The sequence below is a fragment of the Fusarium odoratissimum genome (assembly GCF_000260195.1).
Source record: "Fusarium odoratissimum NRRL 54006 unplaced genomic scaffold supercont1.3, whole genome shotgun sequence".
Taxonomy (NCBI): Eukaryota; Fungi; Ascomycota; class Sordariomycetes; order Hypocreales; family Nectriaceae; genus Fusarium; species Fusarium odoratissimum.
Genome location: NW_022158689.1, coordinates 1,701,459 through 1,727,156, shown reverse-complemented (window position 1 = coordinate 1,727,156; position 25,698 = coordinate 1,701,459). Strand labels below are relative to the sequence as shown.

Here is a 25,698-nt window from a genome sequence, read left to right as displayed (position 1 = left end):
TGCCAACGCATTGACTGATACGAATTGGTTCACTAACATAACATGCCTATTGTCAATTCTCTAACAAGTTGAGTGTGTCCGTGCGATAGACTAACATCTCGGTCACCTTCACCGCCGACAAGGGCTCACGTGCATCACGAATCTCAATATGAGAGACCGGTCACGGGTTTCTATTATTGTCATGCGAATTCCTAAAAGAATTAGCCGTAATAAAGCATGCATAAGCACAAGTCGAGAGCTCTCCGAGTCATCTCCGCAACCGGTATCCCAGGTCCAGACTCAATTTCATGCCATTGACATCTTCAAATGGGTGTCCTCCGTGTGTAGCGTGACTCACCAATTTCGGACACGTCCAAAGGCAAAGCGGTTTGCGACAACCCTTGGCAAGGGACCTGGACTCGGGAGTGTAAGGACGGGACCGGAACCCCGTACCGAAAACGGGCTGCCGCATAGAGTCTAACTCAAACATCTGACTCGGCAACAGGGTTCAATTGGTTCGATGGGTCTAGAGTGGCACTTCTTGAATTGTTTCCCACCAGAAACGTCAATTAGATGCCTGGATTTGGTTAACCCTGGTAGGTGGGCTGGGCTATAATACGGGATCAAGAAAGTGATCATCTTGGAGATGTCTGTAGATCATCGAGGGGAGCGAAATGCTGTTGAAGAAAGAAGCCCAATTTTCTATTCCAAGGCTTATCAAGGTACAGTCATAGAAAGGATCATCTGCTGCTTCAGATTTAAGCCTAAAATGTTGGTGGAAAGTTTGATGTTTCTATTGTTACTCTTGGGGTGTGGGTTCTATCACAACTCAAATGCCTCGGCCACCCTTCAAGATTTTCCGTCCTTGTGGACGACTCTAGCTGGCAGAGCCTGGCAATCTCTGTCATTCAACTGGTCACCGTACCATCCCCGCAGTTTGTGAAGCCCACTTGGTTGGCTCCATCATTGCTTGTCCAAGCCTAGTCAGGGGTCTATCGCACACTTGGACTTGTTTGAGCTCAAGCTAATGTCGGATGCACATGTTTAACGGGCCTTTGAATTTGAACAAAAGGGAACCCTTTGCCTTCTCGCCCGGCTCTAGAAAGTCAACAAATCATCAACGATAGACAGCGTCCGTCTTTCAGCTCTGAGCTTGGAGGATAAGCAAAGCCTTTGATTCTTATTCCCGATTCTCAGCGGACGTGGATCATTTCTTATAACAGTGTCAACATCGACACCTTCCAACACCCAGTCTTGCCACACCAAGCATTCAGTACCGGATTCAGTTTGTCTCGCCCACAATGACGGATCGAAGGCCCATCCTCACTCTCCCACTCCCAGCTCGGGATCCTTTTGAATCTCAACGACCTGGTTCATCACTTCAAAGCCCATCAATACGCAGCCCTCGGTTTCATGAAGACTTCGATGCACCTTTCTCGTTGGACATCATGAACGCCTCGAGAACAACTCTTGCAACCGACACCATGAGTTATCCTTCAACGGGCACAACTAGCCGTAACAGTTTTGGCTGTGATGGTGACCGACCGCCACCCCTTCAATATCGCAATGCTTCCTGGGAGTCAGAGACCAAGCGTCGGTCAAAGGTCAATGATCGCATCCTGGAGTGGGCAAAGAGATCATGGGGAGCTGTTCGCACGCGGTCCAACTCCAAGGATGACCCCAAGGACGACTATTTTGAGGGTCACTCAGCCCAGAGCCCAACAAGCGATATGACGTCGCCTTCATCAGATAACATCACACCCTCGGAGCCCGATGGCGGCCGAACAGCCCACGACAATCAAGTTTTTGCTGTCACTAGGTTGCCAAGTTCGAAGGCAGGGTCGAAGTGATGCGTTGAGATGGACTTCAAATACCCTTATCCTAATTATTAATGAGGTGGGAAGGCTAGTAACGAATAATGTCGGCGTTAGGAGGCACTTTGTTTCTGCTCGGCTCCATGAGATGACCGATTGCAAGACCATGGGTCTTGAATTTTAGGATTAACGAGGAACCAGACCTTGATAGGAGGCATGCCCTCAGAATACACCACCGCCAATGATGAAAAGGCGCTCTTCTTCCCTCTTGGCCCATTGGATAATCTTGTTCGCTCCTTGTGTAATGGTCGCTCTCGACACATTAGGCCCAGCAACACAGTAAAACTCAAACACGGGTGTGGTCCATGCCAATGAGGTGGCATCATCTCCGATAGCGTGCAAAACTTTGAGATGCGAGTGTTTGGCGTGAATGGATGCATGGAGCTCATGGTACACCGTCATCAATCTCCTGCGCTCAACAAGACCAGTGAAGTGCGGCTCCAATGACGCCATGCAGAATTGTACGTTGGCCCGCGACTTGTAAAGGAAGTGGCTGACTTGGCTCCCGGGGGCAATTTCGTGTATTTTTGGTCGACCAAGGCGGGTAGCGTTCTGAATAATAGCCAGTGTCCCATTTTTGGCAAGCTGCTGGGCGACATTGTCCCGCATCTGCTTCAGCTCGAAGAAGCTTTCACGATCGGTGCTTACGAGGATCATTGCGATTTCTTCTTCTGATGAGCGCCCTTGTGCCGCGGCAGGAGAACTAGCTTGATCCCCAGAAGTACCGTCAAAGAAACTGACGTACATGTAAAGATAACCTTTGTTGTTAAAAGCGGGAAGGCAAATGGGGATCCAGTTCTCTCCACCACCACCCTTGATGCCGTCGCTCTCGAAGAGCATATTGAAAATAAGTTGCAGGTCGCTGGGATGAAGTGAATGCCGACGAGGCCGAATGACGCTGACAAGTTTCCCACCAGCCACAATTAGACCATACAGCAACTTGTCTGTACGCAATTTGAGGAAAGTATTGTTGATTGCATGCCGTTGAGACTTTCGAAGCCGGAGACATTCCAAAGATCCAAGCAAAGCCGAAGCAGATCCCTTTGTGAACGTATCAGCCAGAGAAGACAGAAGACCCTCGGTCCCTTCAAGAGGCTTTCGCAAGTCAGTTGACGGTCGGTTCGCAAAAATATGAGTTAGTCTGGGCAAGGTTAGTGTTGACAAGATTTGCATATATAGCGCATCCAATTGTGCCTGTATCTGCGAGTCGCTTTCACCCAGCTTGCTGATAGCGACAAAGTAGAGCGGGCCTTTGGTCAAGATAACAAAACGAGTATCCCCGGCAGAAAAGGCCTGAAGGGGATTCTTGGCACCTTCATAGAATGAAATGATGGTTTGAACAACGCCCATGGATGAGTTTATCAGACTCAGATCTCCATAGCGGCTCCAAATGGGCTTTCCGGCTGATGACAGAATCAGATAATGCTTCAGCTTCGACTTCCAGAGATGCAAAATGTCAGACTCAACATCTTCATCATAATCCTCCGGTAGAGAATTGAACTCGTGGTGAAACTCAGCGAACCGGTCGTTTGCGCCTATTCTGCCTTTCTCGAAAGGAAGAACAGTAGCCGACTGAGTTCGCAACATTTTCCAAGCTGGACTCTTCTTATGTAGTTCACCGACGAGTAGACTTGCGATATCGCCAGCAGGTCGCATTGTCGGTGCAAAACTCATGATGCTAGCAGTCTCGTCTGCCTCACCGCTGCCACTACTCTCCTGTCGATTTGGGGAAGCATGACCACCCTCAGCGGGGCTTGGGAGTGCGTCGGGTCCAGGAGTGGAAAATGTCCCTCGAGATCCATCAGGAAAAGAGAGCGTCTGTATTTCAACAGGAGTTATTGCCGTGGTAGCATGAGCTTGCAGAGACGCCGTGTCGGTAGCGCTCGTTGATGGCCGAGGCGGTAGAGGTGGACGATAATCTTCGTTTGTGGGAGATGCTGGCTTTGGGGTCATTTCATCCGACTCCATGATTGCGGCGGATAGCTCACTCGTCGCATTTCTTGGCAGAGCAGCCTGTCAGGAGGAGAGATGGAAGAAGACCTATTTTTACCAGAATCATACGACCTGGAAATCCTCTGTAGATATGAAGCGAGGCCATTATGCCATCTTGAGAGGCCGCATATGATTAAGAAGCGATGATATCGACAAAAAAAGAGGAGGTCAAGAGCTTCATGGGGGGCATGACGCGCTGGAGGGGCTGTTGCAGCCTTGCGCTAATAGGTCTAAGGCTTGGAAGCTTGAACCAATCAGAGTCCGCACTCACAGAGCTCCGCCAGTTTCAGGGTGGCTTCAGTGGGTGCAGTTGAAGCTACCAAAGGGAGGCAAGAAAGCTGAGGACCTCAATCCTAAATGACAAAAAGACTTAGGCAAATTTAGGAAAGTTTAGGTCAATTTAATATAAATTAGTTAACCTTTAGACTAGTTATTTTTGGCACCTAGGCTCAGGGTCTGGAGCTTTCTTGCTCCTTGAGGGCTACCTGTATGCTCCACGTAGCCTTCTAATTGGGATCGGTGCACCTGCTTGATTACGACGATTCATAAACGACCTTGTAGGCCATTTGTTGCGATCCTTAGCCTCTAGCGATGCCTTTTGCTGCTGTCGCAACACGATAGGATACCCGATGTCCTTGATTTCACCTATAACCGCATATTTCACTAGCCATGGCTCTTGAGCCCGGGTCCGGTCGTCGCTCAGTGTCTCCCGAGAGCTCGGGTCGAGAATCACCTATTCTACGCCAATGGAGGAACCAGCTGGGTGAAGGTGGGTGTGCGCCTTTGACACGGAGAGAAATTGGACCATTTTCTGACTCACAGCGCAGAAGATTATGCCATCAAGGATAAATCTTATCGCAAATATGCACACGGAGTTGATAGGGCACTTGTCTTATTCGAGACAGCTTTGGAGGAATGGGCAGACTACATTTCGTTCCTGAACAAACTTCTGAAGGTATGATGCATGCGGAAATTACCAAGTCGTATCGTTAATAACGAATCTCAGGCTCTACAAGCTCGCCCCAAGTCGATCAATGCCATCCCGTCCAAAGCTACTGTTGCGAAACGACTCTCACAGTGCCTCAATCCCTCCCTCCCGTCTGGCGTGCACCAAAAAGCTCTCGAACTATACAATCTGGTATTCTCGGTCATTGGTAAAGATGGTCTATCGAGAGACCTACCTCTATATCTGCCAGGATTGGCCACAGTCCTCTCCTTTGCTTCGCTGTCAGTAAGGGCACCATACCTAGATCTCCTGGAACGGCACTTCCTTGGCATCGACCCCCGATCACTTCGCCCAGCAATGAAATCTATAATACTTGCTCTGCTTCCTGGCCTCGAAGAGGAGACAAGTGAAGACTTTGACCGAACACTGCGCCTTGTGGAGAGCTTCAAGCATGCCATTAGGCCCTCATATAGCGAAGAAATCACCAATCAGCATTCTTCAGGTGATGCCTTCTTTTGGCAATGTTTCTTCCTAGCATCGATAACCAGCCAGAGTCGTCGCTCTGGGGCACTGGCGTACTTGGTACGCTCTCTGCCGCCCTTGGGGCCAAGGGCAGCCCCTGACCCGAACAAGTCAGCGACATCGCAAAGTGACGGCGACGAAGACACTAAAAGCAAGCTCGCGGAGGTCGTTACATCCCCTGAGCCGGGGCTCTTGTTACGTTGCTTTGCGAGTGGCCTTTCGGATGAACAGCTACTAATTCAGCGCGGCTTCTTAGACCTCCTAGTTTCTCATCTCCCACTAAATGCTCATGTTATTCAGTCCCGAGTAAAGCCGGACGACCTTGAACTACTGCTAAAAGCAGCTGTTGGCGTAGTCACTCGGCGCGATATGAGTTTGAACAGGCGCCTTTGGGCGTGGCTTCTGGGGCCTGAACCGGCCGCTGAACATGAAGCCAGCGGCGACAATTCATCCAGCTCTCCTGCTGACCAGCATGCCTTCTTGGCTTCAAAGACCAACTATTTTGAAGAATTCGGATTGCAACCCTTGACCAAGGCTATCTTGCAAATGATTGAAAACAGTTCTCATAATACAGCTAGTGAACGCGCCAAGCCTTACAGAATATGCTTGTCTTTGATGGATCGATGGGAAATTGGCGGCTTGGTTGTCCCTGAGGTTTTCCTGCCCATTATCGAGAGCGTGCGTCGATTCAAGGACCATGCCTCAAACAAGGCGGAGTTTAACGAAGTCTTGCGGAGTGCTAGCGTCTTCTTCGATGGTATCGAGAGCGGCCTAATCTACGGCGAAATTGCTGCACTTCTTGCCCAGGCTCTGGGTCCTGGAGCTCTCAGTCCACCCGAGCGCAACGACAAACTCTCCCTTGTCAACTTTATCTTGTCCAACTTCAACGTGCGGGAGGAGGAAATGGTCACAATCCATGCACCTTTGTGCTGTCTAACAGCATTGGCTATGCTTCAAGACTTCAAAGAGCGCGTCTCTGCCAGGAACCACTTAGATTCGCAAATGTTCACCCTTTCTACTCAAGCCCTGAGCGTTGCCATGTCACTCTTGGAGCTTGTTCCAGAGAGGGTCTTTCCTGTGATCAGTAAGGACTCAGAGAATCGAAGCAAAAGTTTGCCGACAAACGTGGAGATTTTGAAGAAGTCGCAGAGCTTTTATGTCAATGAACAGGGTAATATTGAGGCGTCTGCCTCCCCCTTCAATGCTTTGACTATAGGACGAGCTATCCTAGAACAAGCTGCTCAATTTGTCTGCCAGGACCTGGGATCATCTGAGACTGATCTCAATGCTTGCATTCGGTTACTCGTTCTTGCAATCTACAAGACCCCAAGAACATATGAAGCCAAGGAGGAGGAACTCCTGCAACTCATGCTTGAACTTCTTGAACACCCAGATATTATCGCATTTTCGTCCTTCTCGGCTATCCTGCAACTGTCGACTCAGCTTTACTATGCCGAGAGGATCGAGACAGCACAATTATCAAGTCTGGTGCCTCTCTTGGTCCGGCATGCCTGGACTTACCTTTCAGCATCTGAACCAAAATACCATGTCGAAGCAGTCAGGGGTTTATGGCAACTGCAGTCGGCTCTATCCACATCCAATCGTGATATTGAAGCAGCATTGTCCAGTCTTATCATCTCACAAGAGACCGCTCGTCTCGGTGCTATCGAGGCGGTTGACAAAGGTCGTGCTTTGAGTGTGCTATGGTCACACACTTTACAAGACAATGGTTCGCCTGAGCGTCGAGGTTCTAAAACCCCGACACAGGATATGAAAAGCCTCCCGCGCCTTGCTGGAGCCGACAACTACGAGGTTATGCTCACACAGCCAGTATTCCTCATCCTTGATGCCCTACAAGATGATCGGACCCCTCTATATATGACAGTCAAGGCGTGGCTTAACACAATGCTGGGGATTGATAGGTAAGTCTCAGTTCTGAGAATTTGGAAACCACTGCTAATGAATACCAGACTTTTTTTGATATTCATTTCCAGGTTATCCGACATACCCTTCTTGCAGACCCTAACACAGAATGACGAGAAACCCAATCAAGATTCATTGTCATTCTCCGAGGACGAGGATCTGGATCTTTCTCTTTACTACCTCAGAACACTTTCAAATATATTGACGTGCGCTGGAGATATTTCATGGACTGTGCTATCGTCCAAACATGTTTCCTTTCATGGTCAGCATATGCAGATCAGTTGTAAGTCACCCATTTACACATGCGCAACTTGAGTCTGACCAGATGAAAGCTGGGGGCGAAGAAAATGAGATGACATTGCAAGAGTTCTTCATTCGTGTATGCATGAGGTGCATAACGGCCAACACCCCTGACAATGCTACCAAGGAGTTTGAAGATCGTGTCAACCAACTCTATAGATACGCACTCAGCCTTCTACATAGGTTTCTCCTTAGTCCTTTTGCCGCCTCTCTATCAGCTCAGCACCTTGAAAACGTACTCATCGATCGACTTGAGAAGTCTCTTCGAGGCTCGGATGGATATGTGCAGGTTCTTTTGCTTGATGTTGTTTATGATACACTCAAGCTTAGAGATATCGCCCCGGCTGACGTTCCAACTTCCCCTATATCTGAAAGACGGCCATCCTCATTTGACCCAAGGGGAAGCCGGCCATCACTTTCAGTGCCAGAAGCCCGGATAGTCTCGCCACCGCCACCTAAACTTCTCCAATGCCTGCAAGATGGTCTCAGCTCACCCAGTAGCCGCCCGGTCCTAGACAGCTGGGTTGCTTTCGTCTCCGAGTGCTTGCCGCTATACTCCGATTCTATCTTCCAGGTCCTCATTCCCATGGTTGAGACACTTTGCAGAGAAATCGGTACAACCTTTACCAACTTGCAGGAAACCTTCTCCTCCAATGCTCTATCTCCTGGTAGCGAGAAATCGTCACCTGAGTCTACCCTTATTTTCCTCCTCAATGGACTCGAGCAAGTTCTGGCACGGGCACATCAACAGCTCCTGAGCGAAGAGGCTCGGACACAGGTGGCAAAGAGCCCGGATCAGCCCCAGTCTCTCTTTGGAAGCATGGTGTCAAACGTGTGGCAATCAGACGCCCCCCAGTCTCGCAGTGCTACGGCAAATGACCGACTGACAGTCCATCTGGCGTTCCAGGATGCTGTCCGTATCTGTTATAAGATTTGGACATGGGGCCAAGGCAATGACTCAAGCAAGCAAGATCAAGGCTCCTTTGGGTCATTCAATTATACATCCTTACGCATGCGTAATCGTGCTAGGAGATTACTTGAACATCTCTTCGCTGCAGAGAATCTCCAATGCCTCGAGACAGTCATTGCTCTATGGAAACAATCAATTGATGGTGCTGAGTCAATCCAGGTCTTCAATATGCTTTCTGCGTTGGAGGCATGCCGGCCCAAGCACTGCATGCCTGCCTTATTCAATGCTATATACCGAAGGACCGGTGCCGGTGCCGTTGACACTGCATCCAAGTCCACGATGACAATATCCTTGCAAGACACCGATCTTGTTTGGTTTCTTGTGGAGTATACAAGAACATTAGATGATGATGCTATGGACGAGATATGGCAGGATTGCATGGTCTTCCTCAAAGACCTTCTCACGAATCCATTCCCACATAGGCAAACACTGCCAAACCTTCTGGGATTTGCTGCTCTTTTAGGCGAGAAAGTTGACAACACCAACTTTGGAGAACAGAGGAGGATGAGAAAGGAGCTAGGGGTATTATGATATCCTCATTTATGACCTGCGTGTTCGCTAACATCGTTGTAGGACACTTTTATCCGTCTCCTTGCTGCTCTTTTCACTACAAGACCTGTGGCGTTCACTGACTCAACAACATCGGGCAGTGGTATTCCTAAATCCGACTCTGGGAACTCCCTGAACGGAGCTAGCGAAGGGCCAGATGATATCATCTCTATATTGGCCTCTATCGTTCCAAAACTGACAAAAATCTTGGTTGAACCTGACAGGGTCCTCTCTGCTGCGGCCACTATCTCTACTAATGTTATTGGACCAACCTTGAGGGCTAAAGGATTCCCTGACATAGTATCGAAGAACACGATGTGTCTTCTCCACGAATTATCACGAGTTCACAATAACCAGAAGAATTGGAAGAAGGATGTCGGCGATGCTTTCAATGACCCCAAGTTCTTTGGCATGGATCTTGATTTGGCCAAGGAAGACTGGCTGCCGTTGTTAAGACAATGGACTCTTACGGACAAGGAGAAGATGCCAGAGATCGTGGGTCGCATTAGTGCCCCTTCGACAGCCGGCATTGTGTTTGGTGTTGGAGCAACTTCAGCTCGTCTCGAAGCTGATCGCAAGACGCAACTCAACCTCCGGAGAATTGCCACATTGATTCTTGCGGGCTCTGAAGATGCATTTGTTTCGGATCTGTCGGAGATATTTAGCAAACTGGCTGAGCTTTTGGGCGCTTCGTCAACATCCTCGCCATCATCAACGACAAGAGCGGATATTTACATGGTATTCCGTGCACTGGCTTTGAGAACTAGTGCTATCCATTTAGGCATGCTATGGCCAGTTGTCAACGCTGAGATTCATGCAGCAATATCTTCTGTTGCTGCACCCGACAACAGCACTGCTTCTGACACTTACACCAACGCCTCAGTTTTGCAGGCCTGTAAGCTTTTAGATCTTTTGATCTGTGTGGCACCGGATGATTTCCAGCTTCATGAATGGCTCTTCATCACTGACACTATCGATGCCGTGTATCGGCCATCCACCTATCAACCTGTAGCCCTTGTCGACGAGCTGTCTGACGAGCTCGGAGCGTCCGTCAATAGCTCGGGCTTCCAATCCTCTTCTGTTGTTAACCCAGTGACACGTGGCTCATCTCGACGGCCCCTTCTCGGACCAGGTGGCATTAATGATGATGTCAGCCTTGATAGAAAGGATGAGCTGGTAGCGAAGGTACTCCGGCCCTTCTTTGGACAGCTTAGTATCTTTGCCTTTGAGTCTACATACGCAATGGGCCGAGTTGATCGAGATGCCTGCATCTCGAGCTTGTTGAAGGATATTTTTGATGAGAGGAGTATAGTTAGGGCATTATAGAGATGACAACTCATGTATAACAACGGAGAGATGGATTTCATAGAGTGGATATTCTCTAGCGACCTATCTGTTGAAAAAAGCAAGATCCAAAAAGAGAGTTAAATTGTCCTAAGCATATGCATGTAGGTTCAAAACCTGTGAAGCCTTGACGGCCACTGTACAAAGTGATATCTCGTAAAACTAACCCCGAGATACTCTAGACCTACAACGAGATATCTCAATAATGCGCCTTGAAGTGCTCGGCTTCATCTCGGTTCAGCCGTTTGAAAAGATGAGAAAACAAGAAAATGAAAACCCCGAACCCAACACAAAGACTTCAGCCTCTGGCTACGGAACACCTTAGCTCTGAGCATATCCCACGAAGCCCAGTTGGTTCGTGAGAAGGTTAGCTTGAAAATTCCTCATGCGAGAAATATCGCAAACACTACCCATGTGTGGATCAATAATCGCAGCGGCAGCCATAGCTTCTTCAAGAGTACCCCCGTACACCCTCGCAACAACACTCTCGAAAGCATCTTTCTCCATAACAGCCCCGAACTCCAGACACTTAGACACGCCAACAAGTTCCGTGCCTAGTAAGTCTAGTCTTTCTAGCAGAAGACTCTTGTCGAAGCGTGACGCTAGCTCGAACCAGGCTTGCACAGGCGTGATCTCCAAGTCGCCGGGGTTGAGACTCTGTGCTAGGCCATAAAGGGAAGATAACGATATTCGGGGCGATGGCCACTCCAGATGCACGGGAGGTACGTAAGGATCCAAGCCGAGAGAACGACGATTGTGGCAAGACGATGCTGAAGAGACTAACTTGCGGTCACCAAATACATCCAAAGGTGCATTGGCCATGCAGAGTGAAGATGCCATGAGGCAGTGGCCTTTGGGTTCGTCGTTGGAGAGGTGAGAGTGAGATGGAAAATCACCAACGAAGAAGTGATCCCAACAGATATGCTCAAGTCTGTGAAATGTCAGCGAGGCTATCACAACATTCACGATGCAGGATGAGCTTACGAGAGGATAAAGTTAACAGCCTTTTGCTCCTCATCAGGGGTCAGGTTGAGGTCCGGTAGAGGCGGTGGCGAACTCGTAGCGTTGCTGCTCGATTCGTTTGATCGGATACTGAAAGCTGGCGTCTCCATCGATTCATCCTTCTTGAGAGTAACAATAATGTCGTCGACGTTGATATCGGCAAATATCTCTCCGCCATCTTGATCGTATTCTTGAAAACTAGGATCCTCGGCCCTCAACTTCACGCCCAGCGTGTCATCGACCCAAGCGTCATTGTCGCCAGTAACCACGTCTTTCGTGAGACGGGGACGTATAGAGCAGGTACCAGACTTGCATCTTGGGATAGTGATGCCTTTATTCGTTAATAGTTCTTTGATAGAGTCATTGTCCTTTTTGAGTTGTTCAGACTCAAATTCCGTCAAGGCAATAAGTTCACGGAAGTGAGTAATGTCGAGCTCGAGTTGTTTCTGATATTCTGCTTTGCGTTGGCGATGCTGGATCTGAGCCCGTCGAACCTGGGTCCGGCGCAACTTTGCTTTCTCAGTCGCAGTAAGAGACTTGCGAGATTTCTGGGGTGAAGTCTCACTACTGTTTTCGGGTGCTGGGGGGTGTTAGTGGTGTCTTGGTGATATGTGAGATGTCTTGCACGATTGTCTGAGATTCTAAGTCGAAGAGTGACCAGTCACTGAACCGGACCTTTACGGAATCAAGCGGACCAAAGATATCGACTGAAATCACACAGAAAGACAACGAGGGCACGCTCTATACTTACACTCACTGCTCACCCCAACGCTGCCTCTACTCTTCCTCCCCCTCCGCTGGGGCGTGGCGCAGTCAGGGCCCTCACATGGCGTTCCAGCGACCTTCTGCTTCGTCTTTTTGAGAAACTCGGTAAAAGAAGGTCTCTCGTCTGCTGTAGCTGTATTTGCCATGACGTGATTAGATGGCAATTTGCTGCTGGAGGCTTTTGTATGTAAGTTCGAGAATGAGCCCACTTTAATGACTGAGTCTCGAAGTTTGAGTGGGTTTCGAAGTTAGTTCTGGTTACGTTGGGATGGGTTGGGTTAAGTAAGCGCGGGCGGATTAAATCTTGAAGCGGAATATGCCCCGTGCGAGTTCGGTAGATGGAATGAGAGGAAGAGAAGGCAAGGATAGTAACTAAAAATAGCCTGACATAAAACCGTCAGAGCAGAAAAGAAGAAGAGTTTTTGATGAATAATGATTCTTGATGAAAAGGGAGAGAGAGAAAGACAAAAGATCAAACTACAGTAGCTATGATAAGAGAATATGCAAGTCAGAAAAGAAGACATGTCGAGTCACGAGCTGAATCGGAGTTTTTCTGCCTATTCCGAGAGGGCTTTCGGCTCCAAGTCCCCCATTCATTCTAGATATCAAGACCTTTCATTAAGGCAAGAAAATAAACTGATCAGAGAGCAAGCTAAGTTCATTATAGACTGCCCTAAGATATCCCAATACTATCTGGGCCTTTTTGTCACTTAGGACTCCAGGCTGAGGTTTTCTGCCACCCCTAGGTTATATACTTAGTACTCTGTATCAGAGCTGAAGGGCCTCTTTGCGACCTCGCTGACGATTTCTCCTACGTCACAGATGCTCATCTTTTCCGCGGAGATGGTATTAATAGGTATGCACAATGATTACAAACACAAATGAATGGTGACGCAAAACCGTCAAGGGATATGTTAGGTTGTAAACTTTTCCTTTTCTGCTCACTGTCTAGAAGAGTGTATGTGCATTCCATAACTCGCTCTCATCTCATGGCAACTTTCGAGATCGTTTCACATCCGAGCCCTCGGGTATAGAACCAAGCCTTTGTAAATCAAACAAATCCTCCCCAACGCCTTGCTGTGTTTTATAAACCACAAATCGCAAACCATGCTTCTGTCGTAAATGACTATGCCACGACTCTATTCGTAATCTTCACCATCGCTATCCGTCGCTGTGCCCTCCTCAATCTCGTCCTCATCAAGGTCGTCATCAATATCATCATCGCTGTCGTCTTCGTCCTCGGCGTTTAGCCCTTGCACCGCCTTCCAATGCACGTAGTCGTTCTCGAGCCACCTTTTACTAACTGGCAGCTGATAAGGGTCGAATGGGAAATAAGGGTCTAACTGATGGAAGCTCTCATCTTGCGTCTCATAACCAGCATCTCGAAGGGCTCCTCCTGTTGAGTAGGTGGCCGTGAGATATTGCGTCAAGCGAACACGTTTGTTGCTCTCCACCAACGGATAGACGTACATAAAATTGAGACGATGTGAGATCTTGGCGAATTCCTCGACGATTACGGGCGCACAGACCTTGAGAGGGTTGAGTTTGCTGAAGATCTGCACGGAAAGATCTTTTCTGCATGTTCCCATCCACTCCATCTCCTGACCAATGTATGAAGCTGGATCCTCGGGGTCCACAAACTCCGGAGTCGATACGATCAAGTCCTGCCAGCGGAAGCAGAATATGTAGAGTGTGGCTTGAACGAGGCTGTAGTATGGCGTGAATCGCATCAGGTCTGGTCCCCGACATAAGGGTTCATATTTCTTGCGGTACTGGTCCAAGTGATGTAAAAGAAGCCCAAAGATACTTCGGATCAGGCCGCTTGGTAGATGGGCGCCACGCGCCACGAAACTGGCGAGATATGCTGCGGCAGATTGTTTGAGGACGTTGGGCGTGTTGCCCTGGAACGCAGTGGCAATAAGCTGGCCGCAGAATGCGTCTGTGAGGCGCTCATGCATCTGGGCAAAATGAAAAATGAGGAATTGCGTGTGTCGAGACTTGTATGTGGGCAGCACCAGCTGTTCAAACTCGCGTAATAGGACAGTAAACATGTCGAATGCCGTGTCCGACCCAGGGTTGGTAAAATGAGGAGTGTAGACGCTGAACAGTGTGTCCATCATGGCATCCATCTTTTCAACACTTCCCTTGATCGACTTGATTCTGGCGACATTTTCATCGAAATCGGGGTCGTCGCTGTGAACCGATTCCGCATCGCTCTCGTCGTCGGAGTCGTCGTCGTTCTCCCACTCGTCTCCTTCTGAATGTTCTCGCAGCGCGTACATGACGGCAGCAGTTACATCATCGTCGAGATCTTCCAGATCGGTTTGCATCTGAGAGTCGATCTGGACAACTCGTTTCAGGATAATATCAAAAACTTCGTCACGCGAGTCGGGCACATAGTCCTTGATACGAAGAAGGTTGTCGACATACGCCATGTGTACACGCATGGACTCGTTGTGGAACGGTAACTTGCTCACGAGGAGTTCCTCGAGCACCGAAATTGCGGAAGGAAACATCTGGAGCAAATAGTGCAGGGTGCTGTGTAGTCGATTGCGCATGGTCTCGCGGCTGACCTCAGGGAAATCCGGGACACTCCACACTGAAGATCGACTATCGGAGAATTTCCCCACCATCATCATCAGAACGGGTGACAGGTACGAACCCTGGGCGCTGACCAGGGCCGCCAGGAAATGAGTAAACACTTTCACGAAGGCATCGTCTCGTCCAAGCCAGGAGCAATTCAGAACAGTATGGACGAGACCATTACAGAGCCTGTTTTTGAGAATGGGGACACATCCAGTAAGAGCCACCACGTAAACCTGGAGTTCATGGGGCTTCAGGGTATCATCTTCCTCTCCAACGACGGGTGGTAGGTACCGCTGTTTGTCGCTGGCGAAGAGTTCCTTCAATGTGTCGTATTGACTATCGTTTCCTCTCAGGTGCTCTTCAAGGGCAGTCCTGACTTCGAGCTTCACCTCATCCATGGTCCGTCGTCCGACTTCGTACGTCACGTTTCGGGTTTCGTCTATAAAGATTCTGCGGCGTTTCGTGGGGCTCTCGGGTGCGTCGACGGGGTCGCTTAGTCCAGCATACTCGGCCTTTCTCCTCCCCAAGACAGATGCAGGCTTGAGGATGGAGCGGACAGGCGTGGAGCTCCTTGGAACAGGACCAGAGAAATTCCTGGTCGCAGGTGTAAAGGGTCTCATTGATGCAGGCCCTACTGAGTGTTTTATGATGTCTCGCTTCGTTGTGCGCTGTCGCTCGATGGAGGAGGGGATGGTTGACTCGAAGTGATGGTGGCGTCTCTCAGGCAACAACAGAGGGGTGCTTCAAGTGGGCAATCAAGGTATAATCATGGACTGAAGAGTATGTTGAAACTTTGACCGAAAAGAATCAGTAGTCATAATATGCATGTCTCAACAGCACAAGTGCCGGAAGATGGAGAGCTCGGTTTTCTTTTCTTGCCTTGTGGAAGCGATGATGAAGAAATCTCGAGGGTCGATTGTTAAGCGCTGGTGGCCATTGGAACTTTTTTTCCAATTTCTGAAGGGTACCCAATTTTCGATGACTTTTGGTGGGGACCACACGTGCCTCTCATTACCTCGATGCTCTTCCGAATCAGGAAAGGTGTATTTTCTCCGCTACTCTACTTTTGTTTTAGTGATTGCGTCACACTTGATACTGAAGTCAACCTCACTTCATGCGTTGCAACAGTTGTTCTTATTCCCTGTGTCGACAACGATCCATCAAGTTCCCATTGAGATGGATTATTGACCCTTCCATAACTGCGGGAAACCCGAGAAGTTTCTCTCGTGATCACAACTTCCTAGATAAATGATTCTTTCTCGAGTTATGAGAAAACGCCATCTAGGAACTGTCGTTTTGCATTCAAAGCTCATGCCATCACCACTGTAAAAACATTAATAATAGGCATAGTCTCAGATAGTTAGACGCATATTGAAACAAACAGACTGTGGGTGTTCATTTATCTGAAAACTACTGGCCCAAAACTCCTTGCCTCTGGACTCAATGCATATCCGTTAGTCTGCTCCCAAAGACCCTTTCTGACTGTCGTGATTATTAACACTAATCATTTTGGGACTGCTCCCAAGCTTGCAGGCAAGTACCAGACGCAAATCGCACCTCTATCTCTGAACACCAACCCAGTCATATCTCCCATATATGCTCCCAACCCTTCCCTACAATACCGTCCTCAACTTTTCCTCATACCATGTAAGTCTGCCACCGTTTCTGAAGTCCACGTCCACATCCCGGGGGAAAGCTTCTTGTGGACAAAAATACACTTGTATTAGAGTGCAGCGTCTGAGATGATTGGGTTGCTGTCGATACCATTAACTGAGCTAATACTCGCAACCGATATGATGAACCTATGCTGTTCAGAAGGGGTATACTGCCGCTGGTTAGAAGAACCATTCGAGTGGAGGTTGGTACGATCGCTGTTGGGGCCAGGGAGTGGGTTGTTGAGGCCATGCTTCGCCGCTTTCGTCTTCGTCGTCCGCTCCTCACCGCAGGCAGCGTTTTAGTAGCCCTCGGCAGCGTTGCCATTGTGGCCAGGTTGTGAGGCATAAATGTAGTTAGGATCACCCCCAGCCTCGACGCCGTTTCCGTCCTGTCCAAACTCGCCCACGGCACTGGGCTCTGGTTTGGCATCATTCAGCCATTGTGGATTACTATCCATCCCCACTCGATCGCGGTTCGACTGATTCTGTTGCTGTTGGTGATTCGCGTTAGCAACTGAATGATAGAAGTATCCTCAAACTTCTCTTGCTACTCGGTATAGGCTCCTTCAACGACAAAGCTTACAAGGAGCATACCCGCAAGTCATCCACTCAACAGATCCAGGGTCCCTGCTGGTAGACTATTTGACTTACCTCTCTGTACTTGCTGAGGTAAACTTTCAGCGCTTCCGCGTAGTTCTCGAAACCGAGAGACGTCATGGCGAAAAGAATGTCTTCACCATTTACGGTCTTGCGTTTCTCTTGCTGGCATTTCTCCGACGCTGTGCAAGTCAGCATACTGCAGATCAAAGACATGACTCGGATATTCAAGTGCAAGTCTCAGTAAGGTTGTGGAGTCATTACTCACCCTCGCTCGTGATGAAAGAGATAAATTCGCTGACACATTCTTGCATACACTCCTTGGCCTCTTTCGCGATCTTTGCGTTTTCAGGTAGTGCGTTTTTCATGATACGAGCAACTGGAGCAAAGTTTCGAATGTTAGCATCAAGCTCATCAGCCCTGTCGGCCTTAGAGGCGCGAGGCGCTTTGGGTGATTTGGGGGACGAATCGCAAGACATGAGAGGGATCCAGATATGCACGGCTGGGCGGGCTGAGGCGTCAAACAGCTCGCGCAGAAAGGGACGAACAAATCATATCAGGATGCCTCTGTAGATAGATAACTTACCATTGGCTATAGGCAACCATCGATCCTGTTCCTTTACACCCTCATACTCGTAGCCCGCTGAGTTTGCGGCTTGTGGGTCTTGTTGCTCGTTCATTTGTGCTTCGTCGTCGGGTGATGGTGCACCATGGTCAACCTCCTTGGGAGCAGCGGATTGGGGGGAATCCGACATATTTGGCTACCTGCAGCGGCTGCTAGCGTCCTTTGTCAAAGGGGATTTCGGGCTCGCACAGCTGGACCTTGCGATGATGTGTCCCCTGGCCACGTCGCAGATGGTAGGGCTTGCAAGCGTCAGGGTGTGCGAGAGAGGAAGAGGGGTCTTGGTTCTGCGGTGCTGTGCAAAGTCAATCAAAGAGTACTGTACCGATGAGGGTTCCTCGTCACTAATGCAGGTGGTCCCTGGCCCGGGATCTTGGGGCTATGACGCTGTCCGCTTGGGTAATTTTGGGGGCGTGTGCTTGTGAGGTAAGGAGTGGTTGATGTGGATGTCTATTGTCAAGACAAGGAGAGGTGAGGTGAGGTAAGGCTAAGGTAACCAAGATACAGGACACGGAGCGGAGCAGGCACCGGAGGGGGGTGGGCCCCTCCGGTGTAAAGCCAAGTGAAGAGAAGGCGGGGGACCATGACTTCGAGGTCCGGTAGAGAATTAAGGGCATGCATGGTATGGGAGGAGGACAGGAAGAGGCTTTGATTCAAAGACATATTGGTACGTACAGTCCAGCGAATACAAACCAAAGTGAGGTAGACAAGTCGCGCGAGCTTCGAGCTGTTTTGTAACAGGCCTAAGCCGGCTGATAGATACAAATCAAGAGCAAAGGCCGACGCGCGCAAGCCAAAGCTGTAGCACACGCGTTGGAAGCTCAAAGGATACGCGCAGCCAAGTGAATTACGCGCAGGACGGCAGGACGCAGGTCAACAGCGATGGCGATGGCGATACACCTCAGTAGGTAGTGACGTCGCCCGGAAGCGTCTCAGAATCGACGGGACGGAGCGGCGCAGATTCGGGTCGCGATTTAGCTGGAGACCAACGGCGAATTGCACGGGAGTGCGAAGGTTCTACCGGGTACGGAGCTTGAGAAATGTGTTACACGAGAATAGTAAGCGTCTCGTTCGCCAATGTCAGCTCTAATATGCCGCGGGGGTTCTACCAAATCGCGTCAGATCCAGAGTCAGAGGGAACAATAAGAGCTCGGGAGAGGACGGGGCTGGGGCGTGTGTAGATTCGATGACTGATTGAGGATGGAGCGCGATGGGGTTCGCCAGCAGGGGAAAGCAAAGAGTTCAGTGGCGATGGAGGCGAGGCTAGAGTGAGTGAGAGTGCGAGGAGCAGCGAGCGAGAGGGTGTCTGAGTTGTTCGCTTGTGGTCGCAGTTGAGGTGCATATGTGGAGTGCAGCAGCGGGCGTGGGGTTCTTTTCTGGAAAAGAGACTTACAATTGATTGATTGCAGCTGCTATTAAGCAAGCGAGACGATAAGATGGTCAGTATGGGATATGCGGTCAAGACGCGATCCAATTAGCCAAGTTGCGTTGATCAATTTTGGCAAGGTAAAGAAACTTGGTCAGTTTTGCTGGTGGTGGATGGAAGTGGAAGTGAGGTTAGATGGATGTTTCGTTTCCAATGACACGCCAACAACAAACCCAAGGCCAAGGCTGAAAGCCTAAGGCGGCGCCGGGCCCCAGCAACCTACACACTAACTAAACCCGCACTGTTAACTTTTAGACCCTGGCGCCATTGCTTAAGTTCTCTCCTCTGGAGGCCGCTTCCATATTAGACGTTATCGATAACGAACTCGGGCCGTATTCTATCTAACCCTTTTTGATGGTGGACTTTCAGTGTCGGACCCAGTCAACTCAGGAGCACATTGGAGTTTATTAGCCATACAACCCCTCGCAAGAAAGCTACACCAAAGCTTACAGACACAGTGCTGATCTTTTGCAGAAGGTGCTCCAGTTCCTGTATAACTATCGATCCTTTCGACACCGCTATATCAATCCGACTGACCCGGACAAGGAATACTCGCTCGATGGACCATCCATCTGCTCGCTTCCTTGATTCCTTCAGCCGCTAAAGCCAAAAGCCCTGGGCTTGTCTAGGAAAGTAGGTAGGCAAGTTGCTGCAAACACTCCCATGGGTACACAGGAGCATGGCCCCAGGCGGTGTGTCGCAAACTCTTTTTCACCTACCTTGGCTTGGGGGGCCATCGTACGAAAAAGAACCCGTGTTTACAGTGATACCTACTGTCCTGTACTGGCCGAGGAAACGTGTGAGATGGGCATTCAGGTGCTACACCCAATATCAGCTCTGCTATAGATGCGCTGCAACGAGGCCTTCTACTGCGGTGCTGTTGGGTCAGGATATTTCAACAAACACATCTCTGCGAACATGACCCCATCTCCAATGCCTCCTCAAAATGACGTCCAGGCACTCACTCACTATCAGGCACTTGACCGGTCATGATCAAGTCCACCTGGGCGGTAACGGAAGAAGGGGGGCATTCTGATTCCTTATTCGACAATGGCATTTTCATCAAGCCACCCATCAAAACTGTATCCACGCTTCCATCGCCAGGGTTCAGTTTGGGCTGAGCTGTTGGGGTAACCCATTGTCGGCCTCATTTGTACGTCGCAACCTGTAAGCTTCCACATAGTATGCCTCAGATGCAAGCCAACAACTTAGCCACGAGTTCTCAGCCTAGCTCAAAAATTGTAGTCCAATAAATAGTTCAGCCTCCTTGTAAAACATGGTCAACGACCTGGTCCAATGCCTGCAAGGACCCGACAAACTGGAGTGTTGGTCATCTCAGTTACGGCTTGGTTGTACCAATCATAGAGGCCTTATCATCATATGCCATTGTTCCGTACAGTTGATTTGGAACTTTAGTTTATTCAAGGCTCATCAGGGCCTCTGAAACCTTAGCAAGTCTTCCAATGTAAGCAATATGGAGTTCATGCCAAATGTTGAGGCATTCTCATGATTGGAACCCAACGCATCCATCCCTAGCCAAGCCAGCCGAGCCACAAACAACTTGAGAACTTATGTTACAGCATCTGTTTAGGATAAACGACTGTGATAGCCTCATCAAAGTTCCTGCTGACCGCCCCCTGGCACAGTCAATGTGAAGCCGGCAATGTGCGTTAAGGGACGACTTGGTGGTATGACCACGAAAAGTGGCAGATCTTTTATTGATGTGTTGCGATGATAAGAGTCCCTGAAGATCTTATACCCCGTTCATCACGGTTTGATAGCTACCAGAGAACCACACGACAACGGTTTTCAGTAACAAACAAGCCTGTGAAGGCGTTATCAGTGAGCCATTAATATCAGTCATTCTGTCCTTCAGGTCTGATTGGACTCGATCTCATCAAAGCCATTCCAGAGATCATATTTTCATGGAACAACAAGCGTCTGATAGAGCATTGGAACGACCGCTGTGCCGCAGGGCCTCCATTTGAAGAGGGGACGTGAGTGCAGTATCAACCAGTCAGAAGTACATATTATGGCTTCTGCATGTCAACAACCGATCTGCTGCGCGAGAGGAATGCACTAGCCCCCACAAGGTCATTATGATGCTGTTACTCTTGACAAGGTGGTGGAGAGTTGTCGGAGTGAAGGCAGCAACTGATGACTTGCAGTTCATGGCTACGCTGCCCCATATCGATCAGACTCTTTTCAGATCTCGGTGAAGATCAATCAGACATGTAACTTTGATTGACGTTGCATACACATGAAAACGCCAGCTGTCCATCGTACTATCTTTGTCATCCTTCGGTTTTCTTATTCTCATGCAGTTCGCCTTGATGCACACGTCTTCGGTTGAGGCATGAAATATGATGTAAGTCTTGCAAAAGTCATGAGTTTCAGACAGATTGAGTGTGCGGAAATTTCCTCATTTTCTCCTCAAAAGGCATCACCATCATCAACAGTGGTCCGGCACGAAGGTACATATGGCCAGTTAATGCAACCGGTGGGCAAGCCTCGTCAATCGGGGTGTTTCTGTCCATACAAACACATGCCCGCTGTCTAGGTCTTGCGTTGCATTACATTGCATTGTATGTTTGACGTCCTGCATGTCAAAAACTCTGATGCTTCTGGGGCCTCAATGCGGTTGGGCATGCAGACGCTTTTGCCGCCATAACCCCACAGCGCGCAGCAAGTGTACAACGCATCAACACCATCTTTCCATTTCTTCCGTCGTGTTGCTGGTTCAGCCTGAAAGGCAGACATTTGGAAGGCAAGCAGGCCACGAAATTCCGTCTTATCCGCGTCCAAATGAGGCTGGAGCAGAAACATCGGGAGGTTCGATGGAGTGGCATTTGTAGAGAGAAAGGGATTTTGAGGAGTAATTGCGTTGTTGTAAGCTCTGTCGTATAAGGTTGTGTTAAAAAGTGGCATATCTAAATTGCAAACATGCAATTCTCTGGTAATTCTCAAAAAATAAATCCTTTGTGGCACTAATGCAAGCATTTTGTTTTATTCTGTCCTTGTAGTCTCATTATTGCTGTACAACCTGCACATTGTTCTTCTTCTGTAGGAATCATTAATATCGGCTGTACTCCTAAACCAACGGCTGAAATCTCAAATTTTCTCTTACCTTCCACTTCTCAAGATCATCCTGCTTCGTCTTGTATTGCTTCACCAAATCATCCAGCACCTTGCGAAGCCCTTCTTGGTTGGTCTTGAGGGCTGGTACTACATCCTTGACCGTCCTCTCAACAAGCACACCGTTGATGAGACGGAAACACTTTCTGTCTTCTGAAAGGGGTTCTAGTGTCTCCAAAACAAGCCTGTTGAAGATCAAATCAGAATCAGTGGTTCAACACGCGGTAACGCTATGTTGTAGGAGGAGTTTGGGCAAGCCGACACCATGCTCAAACTGTTTGAATGACGGTGAAGACAATAGTGAAGAGTAAGCCACTTACTTGTGCTCCTCGGCTTCTTGCTCAATGTCACCAATTCTCTGAGCTATTTGCTGAAGAGTGTTCTTGTAGTTGGAGTAGGTGACTTGAAGATCTAGATAACGTGAGTAAGAGGCGGCGTCGTGAGATGTGTCAGGGGGGGGGTGCTGACCTTGCTGCTTCTTAGCAGGTACCTGAGCCGCTGAAGACATCCTTTTTTTTTTTTAAGAAGCAAAGTGTTTCGATATATTGCTTCTCTCTGGTGGTTGTGTATCAATAGATATTCTCTTGTGTGGAAATAGAAGCCAACGCAAACACAATGCCCCTCCAAATCCCATGGAGCCTCCCGCCTGGTCCGTGCACTCCCGACCCAATATTCAATCTCCTCAGCCTGTGGCGATCACTGGATTTCTTTCAGGGTCCTCCAACTCTATCCAGTATATCAACATCATCATGCATCCTCATCTTCACACAAAAAACGCTCTCGGTAAGTCCATTGAGCGCTGTATCGCCACTACTCACTAACTCCAGTTACAGCGTGCGAAGAGGTCATCGCTGCTCTCGAACAGTGCCATAGCCAAGGCTTCATGCACAAGGCTGTTGGGAGCTGCAATGACGCCAAAGAGAAGGTCAACGAATGCTTAAAGATCGAACGATCAAAGATGCAAGCCGAGAATCGAAATGCTGCCCGGGCGAAGCGCGACAAAATCCGGGAGCAACAGCGCGAGTTGGGACTGTGATTTAGAAACACCTCACGATACGATGCCAACGACCCGAATTCGACACGAAGCGAATCCATTGACGATGGGCTGTATTCGACCTGTATACTAGAAATATTTGGGCTGGCGTTCTGGGCGATAAATTCATGACAAGGAAGCATGAGATTGTGACAGTATAAGTATCAATCATCATACGACCCTATTTCAGTTACCAGGTTGCTCTTAGTCGCCATGAGGTGCATGTTCCTATATCACGATTACTTCTTGAAACCAAACTGGTATTAGGATGCCGAGAGTTGTGATCAAGCAAGACGATATGTATTGTGAATTATGTACACTATTAAAATATTGTCTATCTCATGTTCATGACTCTTGAAAAGATGCGTGAATATGAAAGGAGGAGGAAGAAAAGGAGAAATCAACCGAGGGTCGATGACTCAGTGAAATCTCTACAGGAGAAAAGCAAGACCAACCATCAAGAGAATTGTCATCAGCATTCCTTGGATCGCCTTTACTACGGCCCCTGAGACAATGACAATAGGAGCATCTGGCACAATCACTGGTGTATGAGCTGGAGCTGGCCTGCGGTGAAACGTTGGCTTGGGTGCATCAGGATAACCGTTTCCTCCCAAAGGCACTGCAGAAGGTTCCGCTTGACCATGGCTACCCTTGGCTGCAGGGGAAGAGTTCTTGGGCCGAGTCCCCTGAGTATCCGGCTTAGGCTCGTAATGTTGAACGCTGTGGGTTTCGTGAGCCGCATATTCTCTTGTGGGAGCTGCGACAACTGCACCAGCTGGAATGTTAAGAGTAATGGTGTTCTCTCCATTGTGACCACACCTATTGCAACCCACCTCGATAGTCGTCATCTCAACCGTTGGCGGTTTCTGATACTGACATCTGTGGCAAGGGGGCGGTCGCAACGTGGTACAATACTCAGTGATAGTCAAGTAAGACGGGTCATTAGGGTCAACAATGGTGTATGTTACAGTGGTGATTATTGGTGCCACAGCTTCGGTTCTGGTGAAGTTGCCTGCATTATAAGAGACAGTTGTCGGGAATGGGGGCGTGATCGGCTTTGCGCCTTCTGATCTAGTGACAGGAACTGAAGGCTCAAGGCTGATGACCGAATCAACAAATGTTTCTGTGCTTGAGGATGGAGAATTCGAAATTGTCGGGTTGTCGGTAGGGAAGCTGGAAGACTCAGAGGTCAAGATAGGTTGAAGAGTGATCCTTGTAGAGACTGTGAGAGAAGGTATCTCTGCTGTGCTAGGAGCGTCCGAAGTGGTCAAAGAGCTGGATGTGGCTTCAATCTGCGCATACAAAGTGAGCAAAATGCCAGGAGGGGCATCTCGACGTCGAAGGCGCGAGTCCAGGCTTGAGTCGGTCAAAATCACACCGCCACAGAACAGGCCCGGGTCCCCAGGGCATGGCAGATCACAGCGACCGTTGGTCACAATTTCAGCAGAGTCCAAAGTATCTGCTGCATAACAGGATCTAATAAAGGTGAGCCAGATGAGCTTAGCATTAATGACTTAGAGCCTACCTCTGGTAGATGCCTATATAAGCACGTCCTCTTCCTAACCTGGCACACTCTGCAGTGGTCATATCAGGTCCCTCTCCGATCAAGCCAAAGCTGGGATAACCAGCTGCAGATCCTAAGCAACCGAAGAACTTGAAAGTCCCGATCACTGCTAGGTTAGACGGTACGGTAGAAGATGTAGCAACTGTTGATGTCGCTGGAAACGGTGTGTGCTGGGCTGTTGAAGTGATGGCTGTTGAACGCTTAGTGTCAGATCCAGTTTATGCACATGGGGTGAAGTTTAAGGGGGAAACATCAGAGGTCACCCTCGTCGTGTATAAATGTCTTACCGTCACTAAAGCTTGTCTCCTCCGCTGGGTTTGAAATTGTGTCTGTCGAGGACTCCGTCTCTTCGGCAGCACTTGTTTCCAAGGACTCGGTTGCGGTCATATCTGGTATGGGGGCTAGTTTCGCTGTTAGTACTGGGCTCTTTGCAGCTGTGAATACAATGACTGTGGCAGGAGGTATGGGCTTTTTAGATATATGCGGTGAGAGCTTACTTGTTGCTGACTCGCTTGAGAGGTCACTACTCAAGCTCAGGGTGACCTCATCGGTAGATGTTGGGACTGCTAGGATAGTTGATGGCACTTGAACTTCTTCCCAAGAGGTAGTTGTACTATCAATGGGACTGTCGGACAAACTCGTTGTTTCGAGGCTGGTAGTGCTCTCATTGGAAGAGTTTGGAGCTGGTTTAGTGGCAGTATCAGATGTTGGGGCAGTAGTGGGTTCGACTACGATGGTTGAAGACTCTGTAACTGTGTCACTTCGTTCGACACTTGTTGTATCTGCTGTTATCATGGTAGAGTTTGGGAGTTCTTCTGAAGTGACTGAGCTACTGGCTTCGGTCGATGTCTCCATAACGTCTGTGGTAGTGTCTGTGGTAGTGTCTGTGGTAGTGTCTGTGGTAGTGTCTGTGG

General features: G+C 49.0%; 10 protein-coding genes across 25 annotated transcripts in view; 3 read left to right on the top strand and 7 right to left on the bottom strand.

Annotated features, from left to right (window-relative positions):
* The first annotated feature begins 624 nt into the window (after nt 1–624).
* FOIG_02998 (uncharacterized protein) lies at nt 625–2,312 on the top strand. Its single transcript, XM_031200610.1, has one exon. It carries the CDS (start codon nt 1,281–1,283, stop codon nt 1,827–1,829), a length of 549 nt encoding a protein of 182 aa, XP_031070378.1. The 5' UTR covers nt 625–1,280; the 3' UTR covers nt 1,830–2,312.
* Nucleotides 691–4,018, bottom strand: FOIG_02997 (vacuolar fusion protein MON1). Of its 2 annotated transcripts, XM_031200609.1 has the most exons (2): nt 3,842–4,018; nt 691–3,790 (listed from the first exon to the last, which is right to left on the bottom strand). In XM_031200609.1, the coding sequence occupies exon 2, from the start codon at nt 3,525–3,527 to the stop codon at nt 2,016–2,018; it is 1,512 nt and encodes a 503-aa protein (XP_031070377.1). In that variant the 5' UTR covers nt 3,528–3,790; nt 3,842–4,018; the 3' UTR covers nt 691–2,015. The 2 variants fall into 2 exon arrangements, with proteins under 2 accessions (XP_031070377.1, XP_031070376.1); XM_031200608.1 differs by having other exon boundaries at nt 691–4,018.
* Nucleotides 4,019–4,309: 291 nt separating this feature from the next.
* FOIG_02996 (uncharacterized protein) lies at nt 4,310–10,828 on the top strand. 3 transcript variants are annotated; one of them, XM_031200606.1, is made up of 7 exons: nt 4,310–4,614; nt 4,673–4,800; nt 4,852–7,235; nt 7,284–7,519; nt 7,569–9,028; nt 9,080–10,503; nt 10,582–10,622. In XM_031200606.1, the coding sequence occupies exons 1-6, from the start codon at nt 4,515–4,517 to the stop codon at nt 10,379–10,381; spliced, it is 5,610 nt and encodes a 1,869-aa protein (XP_031070374.1). In that variant the 5' UTR covers nt 4,310–4,514; the 3' UTR covers nt 10,382–10,503; nt 10,582–10,622. The 3 variants fall into 3 exon arrangements, with proteins under 3 accessions (XP_031070374.1, XP_031070373.1, XP_031070375.1); XM_031200605.1 differs by having other exon boundaries at nt 9,080–10,828; XM_031200607.1 differs by having other exon boundaries at nt 7,569–10,503.
* FOIG_02995 (uncharacterized protein) lies at nt 7,669–12,648 on the bottom strand. Its single transcript, XM_031200604.1, has 3 exons — nt 12,153–12,648; nt 11,384–11,981; nt 7,669–11,330 (listed from the first exon to the last, which is right to left on the bottom strand). Exons 1-3 carry the CDS (start codon nt 12,310–12,312, stop codon nt 10,721–10,723), a joined length of 1,368 nt encoding a protein of 455 aa, XP_031070372.1. The 5' UTR covers nt 12,313–12,648; the 3' UTR covers nt 7,669–10,720.
* A 353-nt stretch (nt 12,649–13,001) lies between these two features.
* On the bottom strand, nt 13,002–15,684 carry FOIG_02994 (uncharacterized protein). The gene has a single exon (XM_031200603.1). It carries the CDS (start codon nt 15,370–15,372, stop codon nt 13,306–13,308), a length of 2,067 nt encoding a protein of 688 aa, XP_031070371.1. The 5' UTR covers nt 15,373–15,684; the 3' UTR covers nt 13,002–13,305.
* Nucleotides 15,685–15,842: 158 nt separating this feature from the next.
* Nucleotides 15,843–19,265, bottom strand: FOIG_02993 (nuclear transcription Y subunit beta). 13 transcript variants are annotated; one of them, XM_031200599.1, is made up of 7 exons: nt 19,020–19,207; nt 18,302–18,731; nt 17,591–17,921; nt 17,273–17,383; nt 17,059–17,186; nt 16,310–16,898; nt 16,028–16,234 (listed from the first exon to the last, which is right to left on the bottom strand). In XM_031200599.1, the coding sequence occupies exons 3-6, from the start codon at nt 17,757–17,759 to the stop codon at nt 16,707–16,709; spliced, it is 600 nt and encodes a 199-aa protein (XP_031070364.1). In that variant the 5' UTR covers nt 17,760–17,921; nt 18,302–18,731; nt 19,020–19,207; the 3' UTR covers nt 16,028–16,234; nt 16,310–16,706. The 13 variants fall into 13 exon arrangements, with proteins under 13 accessions (XP_031070362.1, XP_031070359.1, XP_031070370.1 ...); XM_031200601.1 differs by having other exon boundaries at nt 16,103–16,234; nt 18,302–18,692; nt 19,020–19,198; XM_031200597.1 differs by having other exon boundaries at nt 15,843–16,898; nt 19,020–19,265.
* A 2,343-nt stretch (nt 19,266–21,608) lies between these two features.
* FOIG_02992 (uncharacterized protein) lies at nt 21,609–22,052 on the bottom strand (the record flags this gene model as incomplete). Its single annotated transcript, XM_031200589.1, has 1 exon — nt 21,609–22,052. One exon carries the CDS (start codon nt 22,050–22,052, stop codon nt 21,609–21,611), a length of 444 nt encoding a protein of 147 aa, XP_031070357.1.
* A 28-nt stretch (nt 22,053–22,080) lies between these two features.
* On the bottom strand, nt 22,081–22,695 carry FOIG_02991 (prefoldin subunit 2; the record flags this gene model as incomplete). Its single annotated transcript, XM_031200588.1, has 4 exons — nt 22,081–22,113; nt 22,180–22,372; nt 22,508–22,598; nt 22,656–22,695. 4 exons carry the CDS (start codon nt 22,693–22,695, stop codon nt 22,081–22,083), a joined length of 357 nt encoding a protein of 118 aa, XP_031070356.1.
* A 148-nt stretch (nt 22,696–22,843) lies between these two features.
* FOIG_02990 (uncharacterized protein) lies at nt 22,844–24,064 on the top strand. The gene is made up of 2 exons (XM_031200587.1): nt 22,844–22,970; nt 23,021–24,064. The coding sequence occupies exons 1-2, from the start codon at nt 22,937–22,939 to the stop codon at nt 23,221–23,223; spliced, it is 237 nt and encodes a 78-aa protein (XP_031070355.1). The 5' UTR covers nt 22,844–22,936; the 3' UTR covers nt 23,224–24,064.
* FOIG_02989 (uncharacterized protein) overlaps nt 23,572–25,698 on the bottom strand; it is a gene marked incomplete at its 5' end in the record, with an annotated part of 3,387 nt that continues 1,260 nt past the window's right edge. The window contains 3 exons of the mRNA XM_031200586.1: nt 23,572–24,696; nt 24,746–24,974; nt 25,072–25,698. Coding sequence (XP_031070354.1) covers nt 23,652–24,696; nt 24,746–24,974; nt 25,072–25,698 — 1,901 coding nt within the window. The 3' untranslated portion in view covers nt 23,572–23,651. The remainder of the gene's footprint in view (nt 24,697–24,745; nt 24,975–25,071) is intronic.